Raw genomic sequence first — 10,464 nt, forward strand, 5'->3', positions numbered from 1 at the left:
ATAGTTTAAGTTACTCGCATTTAAGTATTTGAATGTGCAAAAAACAATGACAATAAAATAGAAGTAGTATGTGGAGGCGGTGGGTAATGATGGTAAGAGTGTTTCTCGTTATGTTGTGAGGGGATTATCAAACCTCGGCTACACATGTTATTTTAATTTGATCATACAAAACATTATTGTTACAAATCAGCTTAAGGATTTCTCAATGAAATTGATTGAGTAAGTAAGTTTACTAAACATATAAAAGATATTGTTTTTTGCAATAAAGTTCAAATAATCCAATCAAGTTGAAAGAGTTTTTTTTTTTTTTTGGGTGGGGGGAGATAATCTAAGAGTCACACATCAAGACAAGTATGAGTTCCTTGTTAGTTTACTTGATTGTATTCCACATGCATGTGTAGAGTAAATGTTTTACGGTAAGTTTTCAAGTATTGTTATTGATCACTACAAACAATATTCTTTTCAAGAAGATAATTCTTTGATCTCTAAAGAAGACAATTTCTTTGATCTCTAATGCCACACTTTGCATACAAGTATATTATTCATGAATGATTTGCTCGAGCATTTAAATCTAAAAAGATGATCAGTGCAGTTTATCAAATTAATTTCGGTTCTGGGGACTCAAGTTTACTCAAATTTTTGACTGCTAGATTAATATCATCTAACGGTTCCTTATTAAACTCTATTGGTTGACGTCATGTGGGACTCACCAATTTTACTTCAGTTTTTCTTGTTTGTACGACTTGTTCCAATAATCATGTTCTTCACCCCCCCTTCTTTCTCTCCCATCCACTTCACAACACCCCTTCACCAATCACTATTGTTGTTACTTGGTTCCCAATAATGTAATGCTTCAGTTTTTTCAGTGAATAGTTGAAAATTAAAACAGATTCATTTTTATGAAACCAATTAGAAGGTCATTACCATTATTTCTCTCTTCTACAAAAACTCAACAACTTTTGCAATTCTTCTATTGTTTATTTTTTTGTTATCACTTAAGAGGAAGAAAATCATTGAAACAATGAAGCTCATTTTCTTCAATTGACAACTAATTGTGACTCATTATCATTTCCCACAATACATTTAATTTCGTTGAAACCATAACATCTTTAAAATTAATATATAACCATCATTATGGGTTATAATTTGGAAGTTAAGGTGTTGTGAGAGAAAGAATAGTGAAAGTGGTTGGTTGGTTGTGTGGTGGTGTGATGGTAGATGGTAAATTGGTAATGGGAGCGGAGTAACCAAAAGAGAGAAGAAGAAGAAGTGAAAATCTCTGTTCGAATTATTAAGTGTGATTATATATGAGACAGAAAATGAATAAATAAACAAAAAGTAAATTGAGTGAGTCCCATATGACATCACCAAGAGAGGGAATAAAATTGTTTTACCTGTCCAATTGAGAACCATTAGATGATGTTAATCTGGCGGTCAAAAATTTGAGTAAACTTCGAGTCAAAAAAAGTTGAGGGGTTTGGGCTCAGTGATTATGTACTTTCATTTGGAAAAGACTGCAAATTAATGGAGCTTTGGCCTGGTGAATGCCCACAAAGTCATTCTAATCAAATGTGCTAGAGTACCTACTCCGACGATGCATCTAAATAGATTTGAGAGAGGAAATAAAATAGTAACGTGATATTTCCTAAAACATACCGATCTTAGTTTTTTTAGAATAGTTTACTGGTAATTCTTTAGTAGTTGAAATTCCCGAGCCTTTTTTTTACTTCAAAATTATCAACACCACCTTCTAGCACCTTTGTTATATAACAATAATTCTATTCTTACCTACAACCTGACCAATGTCGATTTGTATTTCAAAATACAAATTAACTCGGTCTAGGATTCTAGGTAGTGAATACTGAATAGAAGTAGCTATAACTCTATCAGAAACTGGTGGTGTAGGGCTCTATCAGAAACCGGTGCTGTCTTTTAAGTTTATCTGATGGCCCAAAGCCCACTTTGAAGCTCCATACATGATTTGGATAAGGGCTAGCTGGACCTGGGCTTGGACTTTTGAGTTTAACCCGATCTAACATTACAAAAAGGCTAATACGGTTGTGTCCATAAACTGATGATCTAGTGAATGAATGAACTCACGCTCGGTTCCTAAAACTAGGCCCTAGACTTTTGATATGGAAAGTGTTGAATCTCTAGATCAGTTTGCTTCTAATGCTCGTGCTCTTGTTCAAACTTGTGCCTACGTCCTTGCCGTGGTGCTGCTGCAGGTGCAGATGGTAGAATAGCAGACTAGTTCTGGGCGTTGATCAACTTAGTGAACCTGTCCCAACTTACACCAAATGCTGTAGCAAGTTCATGTCCATTCGTTGTTCGGAGAATTGAGCTAGCCCCAATGAGAAACTGGGGTGGTTATTGCCAGCGGATGTGGTGAATCCAAAGAATTCAAATGGCCCCTGTGGAGACGCAATTTGGCAAATTGGCAGCACCCAGAAAACGTCACCTTCCTTCAGCACGGCGTTCATTGCTGATCCTCTTAATAGAATGCCATATTCTGTAGCTCTTGGGTTCACATGGGATGCCATCATCGCTCCCTGTAATGGATCACATAGCATTTGTTATAATAAGTTATAACTCACATTGTACCATCATCCATAAAAGTGCAACTAAAAAATTTCACAGAAATCCCAATCTATCAATTAGTTGGTTCATGTGTTGGTTATGATTTATTTTGTTCAAAGTCCAATGTCTAAATCCTAAGGTGCTCAACCACAACCAGTGTTTTATTTGAAAGGTAGCAAAGAGGTTTATGAATAATTACTTGGAAAGCACCCATTCCCAAGCTCTCCGAAGTATCGATACTGCAAATCATTTGAAGAATTTGTCCTTCACCTGTATTAACAAAATATAGAACTGAACCTGCTGGAATTCTGTAAACATCTCCAATCTTCAATTTTTTCTCCACCAAGCCATCTTTGTATATCCATCCAATCTTAGCTTTCCCTGCCTCATACCAAAATTAAGAAAGCATATAATTAACATAATCTTATGTTAGTACTCAAAGACAAAACGTTATGTCATCTGAACATCTTAGCCCATAAAATTATGCACTTGCTTTAGAAAGTCATCAAGAATATAAACTGAAGGCATAAGAACATCGATCAGACCAACCTACCCAAGTCTAGCAGACTAGCACTATATATCTTTTTTATTTCTTTAATGGAGGGAATACATAGATTGTAAATTTTCTTTAATCAATCTATGCACTCTCTCTTGTCTTGCAAAATGGAGCTAGTATAATTGTTAACTCCTAATGATATTGTAAGACATGGGCTATGTGCGTACGTCCAAGTTGGATAAAGACTCAAGTCTCCAAGTAAGGCAAAACTCTACTTGTTGAGATTGAGATAAGTATCACTTAGGATACGTATGTATCACTTTCTCCCTATAAGAAGGGAAGAGTAAACCAACGTAGAATTACTCCAAGAATTAGATTCTCACTCTCTCTTCTCTCCATTAATCATTGGCCAACTAAATAGGGATTTACAGTGTGAAAACAAAGCCACTATTCTAGTAATTGTGGCGACGACACCAAGAGACGTATCTTTGATCATCGACGATTCCGCTTCCGCTTTTGATCTCGCTGCTCTATTTGGACAAAAGGTATGTACACTATTTGTCTTCATTGGTATCGGAGCAAACAAGATTAAAGATCGTATCTTGGTTGTTTAAGCATGAATATCGAAAGATATATGTTTTTCAGTTGATTGCATGTTTGGTGATCTGTGCGTAATCATAAAGTTGTGAAGAGTGAATTGTATTCTCTTTTCAGTAATAAGATGCATGTATACAGCATGTTTAAACCAATAGCTTTGTTTCGATTAATGTTTTTCTGTTTTGGTTCGGTGTGAAACAAAAAGAGAGCTTTCATCAAGTTTATGAACTGTTGGTTAGAGTCACGTTCCAAGTTATATAGACAATCCTTGAGACTATGATAGTTCAAAGAGCTGTGGAACATATCAGTACCTCTATTTTTTTTTTAATAGTTGGGTTGCTCATTACTTAACATGTTATCATGTCATCCATGCGTTTTATTTTTTTGTTTAAAGTAACACTGTTAAACCAATGTTATAAAAGCTTTAGCTTTACAAAAGATAGATAAAAGTACCATAGATAGGTACTGGTTATGGGCTTATGGCGTTATGGCACTTGAGTAGAGATGGGTAATTGGTTTGATGCTAAAAACGTATCGCGACTGCGAGTCAGTTATTTGATCTTTTTTATTTCATAAATTAATTTGATTGCATGCATATGTACTGTTATAACATGCCGATCACCATGCTGCTGTGTTAGTTCAGAGACTATGCATATTTCAAATACTTGCACTGACGCAAATATCTGCTGAAAGAACCCGGTGTATTATTATTATTATTTTTTTTTTCATATCCAGTACCACTATATACTGTTGAGTATGTATATTTTAAATCTGTGATATTAAATTCAAATACTAATAATCTGTTTCAATGAGTGGTAGTTACTGTTTTAACTCCTCATTAAGTTTTTGCATTTTTTTTTAAATAATTTATTGTGACAGCAAAACCAAAAGGCACTTGAGATGATTGCTATGTTTACTTAGTTTTCGATTGAGTGCCAATGGCAATATTGTTAACGATGAAATTTTTAAGAAAGGGGCAATTATACGTGTGTGACATAGAGTAATACCTTTTTACGGCAAACCATTAATTATTTTAATTATTGTCTATGCATGTAGTGTAACATGGCATCTAAGAGTATTGTTGCTGACCTGAACAAAGGAGAAAAACTGGATGGTCTAAATTATGATATTTGGCACCGTAAGATCCAGTATCTCCTAGAGGAGCAAAATGTCCTCGAAACTCTGACTAATAATATGGAGCTGCCTGAGGAAGGCACTACTGCTCAACACCGTCGTAGCTTGGAGGTGTACCAGAACTGGCAAAAACAGGATCGTTGTGCGCGCTTTACTATGTTAAGCAGCATGCACAACGACCTGATTGGCGAGTTCGAGGGGTACAAAACCGCCAAGGAAATGTAGAATGCTTTAAAATTGACTTATGCTGGCACCACAGCTACTAGGTTACGTGCATTGACTTTGAAATTCGAAACCTATAATCTTATCTTAGTACTCAAAGACAAAACGTTATGTCATCTGAACATCTTAGCCCATAAAATTATGCACTTGCTTTAGAAAGTCATCAAGAATATAAACTGAAGGCATAAGAACATCGATCAGACCAACCTACCCAAGTCTAGCAGACTAGCACTATATATCTTTTTTATTTCTTTAATGGAGGGAATACATAGATTGTAAATTTTCTTTAATCAATCTATGCACTCTCTCTTGTCTTGCAAAATGGAGCTAGTATAATTGTTAACTCCTAATGATATGAAACTCTAAATAAATCTCAAGTTTATGAATAAATTGTTGTATATAATGATGTACCACAGAGTTTACTTCACTTTATTGATTTTTGTTTGTTCAATCTTGATTTGTACTACTTAGAACTTTATACTTACATAATAGGAAATTTTTAGAATTAAGAAAATGCCATACGCTTGAGGAGTTGAGGCTTACACCTTGCGCCTTTGAGGCTTATGCCGTCGAGTCATGAGCTGGTCAAACTCCTTGCCCCGGCGCTTTCGCGTTTTAAAATGAAATTGCACTATTAATCGGACAAAGATGATCAAGGTACTGAGGAACGAAAAGAGACTTAGGTTCCATGTTGATAAACCCAATGTGCATTGGGGTTGGCTATCAATACCAGTTCTCTTCTTCCCCACATTTCCCCTGCTTCACTCCTCATTACTTGCCTTGATTTTGGCAACAAAAACACCTGCTCTTCTTATCCTCCATATCTACCTTCCTATTTTTCTTCATAGCCTCTTCTTCCTTCACTGTACCCAAATGCCAAGGTAGCTGAGAAGAAAAACTGCAACAGGAACACCAACAGCTTTGACGACCTTGATGCAATCATCTTGTTTAATCAGCTTATGGGTCTCTCTTTGGCTCTTTTCTTTCTGAATCTACTTTTCAAGGCTTCAACTACTATAACTCTAGAACTGATGAGTGGTGTTGTGAATGTAAGTAGTCTGTGTGGATAGAGAGAGCAATGTGTGCGAGTTTATGAAGACTGACGAGAAGAAAGTTACGCAAATATTTTTGTTACTTGCTGGCTGGTTTTGCTATAGGCAACGCATGCAGATGTGAGAAAAATCAAACGGACAGATGTATCTTTCCTTTTTTTAAGATAGCGGCAAACCCGAACCATGATCAAAATCTTGAACCCTTCTAATGCACGACGTCTTGGCCTTAGAAGTGCATGAGTGCATCCTTACCTTGTGAGTCACATGGTTGAGTCCTACGCTTGTGCATCATGAACCATTGGAGACCCTAAGAAAAACCATTTGACGAGGCCTACCAAAATATGGTTGGTACCATTTGATCTGACCCTAAGTATGATGTTTCCTCACTTTGGTTTTGCCATCCCATGGCAGAGTACGTTTAAACAACATGATGATTTAGTCAGAAAACAAACTCACCATTGCAAGTTTACTTTCTGTAACACTCAGTCACAGTATATACAAATATGTGAATAGTTATTTCTCCGTGTATTTCCAAGAGATGATGAAAAATTATTGGGGGGTTTCCTAATAGTAGTCTGTAACAATACATTCTATAAAAAAAATCCAAGATAGACATTACCTGTTGATATACATACGCTGATACCCAAATACATCCCTTTCTTTCATTCATTGGCCAACATGGCAAAGACCTATAATTACAAGATGTCATATGTATTACACTTTCTTATTTTCCTTGCCGAAGAAGATACAATACTGACTCATTTACAGTAGTAATAATTTTAAACAGTGTCTGCTCTCCAGTAGTGTCCTCTCCTAAAAATGTCGCTTAATTCTCTCTCCCGCCAAAGGATTGCAATCTTCTTCTTTTTTGCTCAAGTCATTCTGTAACGAACAACCCAATGTCAAAATATTGTTTTCAGTTGCACTCCAGGCAATTATAATTGAGAATACACACTCAAAAAAAGAAAAACACATCATCAATGGTACAAAAACAAAGTAGAGAATTGGCATTTTGCATAGACCCACTTGCATTTTGCACCCTTTAATATAAGCCGGGTGTAGAGAATGGCTTGCCAATAATAATAATAAAATGAAATCTACAAACACCAGGTATCAAAAACTAACTCGTGAATCAAGAGTTATATTATTTGGAAGTTACGAAAGAAAAGAGGCAAGCAGAAGGGGAATGGTAACATTGATTTCTCTGTTGCACAATCTCTCCGCCAAAACGCACTTTCTCTGTTCTCTCCTCTTTTGGATTGTATTTTTATTCAACGGCTTTCAGAACAGAGATGTTGTATTAGCATATAAACACACTGAGGATATAAAAAGTGGGTACAAAGTACTCACTAAGACTCGAACTGCAGCCATTTGGGTCCAGTCCCACTGACTGACTGGATCGTAATGACAACTAAACTTTTGTCTCCATATTTTTTCGTTTCTCTATCAGTATACCAGATATATTGAATCCCTTAATACCCAGAAGTTCAAATTCTCTAATAATTCATAATGAAATATAAAGTATTCAGATTGAACTTACAACTTGGTACGGTGGAATGAGAATCTCCTTCTTGATCCTCTGGAGTATCATCAGAGGGTGCATGAGAAGGAAAACCATCTTCTAAATCTTCTGAAGCATCATCAGAGAGAACAAGAGCAGAACTGTCTTCAGAGTGTTCAGATACCAACCTCCTCATTATATTGCGTATCAAGTCAGATTTAACAGGCTCAAACTTATGCTCTGGTGTATGCTGCTGATTAAATCGACCTGGAAGCTTGGAGGAAGTATTATAACACTCTCCACACAAATCAAAACCAATTGCCTCCTCACAGTCTTTGCATTTATATCTCTCACCAACTATAGGATACATCTGAAGACAGCAATCAAGAGGTAAGAGAACGAGTGAAGAAAAAAGGTATTACTAGGAAATTATTGGATATCATCCTATTGAAGATGTTACCATAAATCCGTATGGCCAATATGCTTCAAACATGGATATATGGCAGCCAAAATTCAAAATTTTTGTATGCATTAATCTATCTGAAATGACTTTCAAATCTGAAAAAAATAGATGCCCGACCACCCAGATTAGGTATTTCAGTCTCTAATCCAAATATCATCATACAATACTTGCATGTTGACAATTATCTGAAAGTGTGTGACACTCTTTCTGTAATGACATGGTACAAATAACTGAATAAGAATACTAGGACTTTACTCTAATTGGCTCCGCATGCCAGAAAAAATATAATATCTTTCAAATAACAAGAAATTACGAGAAAGACATTACCCCACAATAATCACAACCAACTCCAAGATGGACATTTAAACCACGGTTAAGCCTAACCAAGACAAGCAACTCCAAGTAAGGGAGGCGATGAATGGGGACACTTCTGTCCATCAAGTTCGGGGCCTGAGAACATAACTTTGTCTTAGTAAATATAGAAACAAGTTGTGCTAGACGATAAAGATGTGCACAGACACATGGATGTAATACGAAACATGCAATATATATCACTTGAAAGGGGCATATAATACAGTTGATACACACCAGCTAATGAATTACCCTGTTGTCCATGAATTGGTTGAAGCTGAACAGCCTCTCTTCGCAATGCATATTCTTTGGGGAATCTTTTCTCCAATAGATGATCAAGCTCTAGACAGACCTTCGGTATTCCTTTAGGATGTGAACTTTGGCAAAGTTGACATCTAAGAGCTTCATTTACTGGTATAACTATACAAGATTGACAATAGACTGCAAAAAGAGATAAATTAGGATGATTTGACTTTCAACATGATACATGTCATTGTAGTACACTGGTATATATAACGATTCTTTACATAACTAAGTTCCTACCATGCCCACAATTAAGAACTGCAGGTCGGAATAGCAGTTGTTTGCATGCAACACAAAGTACATCACTGCTTGAAAAAAGCTTGCATATTCCATCCTTCAGATCATTTTCTAAGATACTACTTTCTTCAACGGCTAAAGTATTTGTCACTTCCGAACCAGAATGAGCTTCCGCAGAAAGTAATGAAGCATTTGCATGAGCCAACATGTCAGGAGTTTGCTTCTCCACAGTACTAGAGGTATTTATTTTCCCATTGGAACAAGTGCTACCATATGGGGCAGCTTGGAAACACATGCTGGAGAATGTTTCAGGGGAGTCCAGACAATTTGATTCCTCACAACTATGTGCCCTCAACACATTGTCACCAAGCTGAGGTGAGAAGAAGCCTCGCCTCTTTTCTTCTTCTGTAGAAGGAAAGACATCAGGACAAATAAATCTTAGTAATAGAATTACTCAGATCAAATAAAACTAGAAAAGCTTCAGCTAACCTAGGATAATGATATAACTATATAATCATTGGTGTAATACTGTGTATTGTTCACAAGAGGTTCTAGAACAGCTCTACAAAACAACAACAATAATAATAAAAATACCAATATGATCCAACTTATGTTGATTTCACACAATTTTAGCAATTATCAAAGGCAACCGGCAATCGCAGACAAACAGAAAAGCAATGGATGAATATTATTGTGGCTCTTTGCTTATATGTTACTACAGGTACTAAAAAGCATACAGATGAAAAATAGAAAACATGAATAGCTTATATGTTAAAAATTACCTAACATTTGTTTTTCCCTTCTCTTGTAGGCCACAGGGTACATTTTCAAGAGCAAAAAATGAAGCAATTGACAGATACTAGGGAAGTGACTATATGGACACCTACATATAGGACAATGAGACTCTCCCATTCCACTCATTGCCCAGTGGACACACCAAAAACAAGATATATGCCCACAAGCTGCAATGAAAAAGAAGAAAGTTAATCACTTTAAACTTTAAAATCCTCACAACTTGTACTCATATTTACTCACCAAGTACAATTGGCTTGTAAAGAAGATCCCTGTAAATCAAACACAGATTAGCTCTTGTAAATTTATTATCATAAGAGTGAACCATTTTTTGTATTGATTGGTAATTTAATATTGACAACTTACAAGCAAACGCAGCAAATAAAAGCTTCCTCGACATCCTCAACGTCATCAATTAAGTTATCAGTTCTCAAATTCTTCTTTTCCATTACTATTAATTTGTACAAAAAAAAAAAAAAAAAAAGGCTGTGAATTAAACAGAGATTTTATTGTTTGTTTGAGAAAGAAGAAACGAGGAGCGTCCTTTTTATTTCTTCTTTCGGTGCGGTAGTCGACAGATAATATATATAAAGTTATAAAACAACGGTTGTTTTTTTTTTTATATATAAAGTTATAAAACAACGGTTGTTTTTTTTTTCCTACGTTTGTCCTGAGAATTTACGGCATTCCACGATACATCGGAATGTCGGCATTATCAGTACTAGTAATACTGTGA

At 35.8% G+C, this 10,464-nt stretch overlaps 1 protein-coding gene and 1 pseudogene across 2 annotated transcripts; both read right to left on the reverse strand.

Annotated features, from left to right (window-relative positions):
- Positions 1 to 2,123: 2,123 nt before the first annotated feature.
- On the reverse strand, positions 2,124 to 5,862 carry LOC147500818 (vicilin-like seed storage protein At2g28490 pseudogene; annotated as a pseudogene). The gene is made up of 3 exons (XR_015197087.1): positions 5,674 to 5,862; positions 2,780 to 2,961; positions 2,124 to 2,552 (listed from the first exon to the last, which is right to left on the reverse strand). The product of XR_015197087.1 is annotated as a vicilin-like seed storage protein At2g28490 pseudogene (transcript).
- Positions 5,863 to 6,721: 859 nt separating this feature from the next.
- Positions 6,722 to 10,240, reverse strand: LOC147500819 (E3 ubiquitin-protein ligase PRT1-like). Its single transcript, XM_086563686.1, has 8 exons — positions 10,095 to 10,240; positions 9,972 to 10,000; positions 9,719 to 9,898; positions 8,940 to 9,341; positions 8,634 to 8,837; positions 8,373 to 8,539; positions 7,622 to 7,952; positions 6,722 to 6,963 (listed from the first exon to the last, which is right to left on the reverse strand). Coding segments are annotated over exons 1-8 (1,398 nt in total). The 5' UTR covers positions 10,178 to 10,240; the 3' UTR covers positions 6,722 to 6,961.
- Positions 10,241 to 10,464: the final 224 nt, after the last annotated feature.

This window comes from Coptis chinensis, chromosome 5 (genome assembly GCF_015680905.1).
Source record: "Coptis chinensis isolate HL-2020 chromosome 5, ASM1568090v1, whole genome shotgun sequence".
Lineage (NCBI taxonomy): Eukaryota > Viridiplantae > Streptophyta > Magnoliopsida > Ranunculales > Ranunculaceae > Coptis > Coptis chinensis.

Coding starts and splice junctions, on each gene's coding strand:
- LOC147500819 (XM_086563686.1), bottom strand. CDS start 10,177: ATGGAAAAGAAGAATTTGAGAACTGATAACTTAATTGATGACGTTGAG. Junction 8,540..8,633: donor ACAGGGTAATTCATTAGCTG/GTGTGTATCAAC, acceptor TTTATCGTCTAG/CACAACTTGTTTCTATATTT. Junction 7,953..8,372: donor TTGGTTGTGATTATTGTGGG/GTAATGTCTTTC, acceptor TGCTGTCTTCAG/ATGTATCCTATAGTTGGTGA.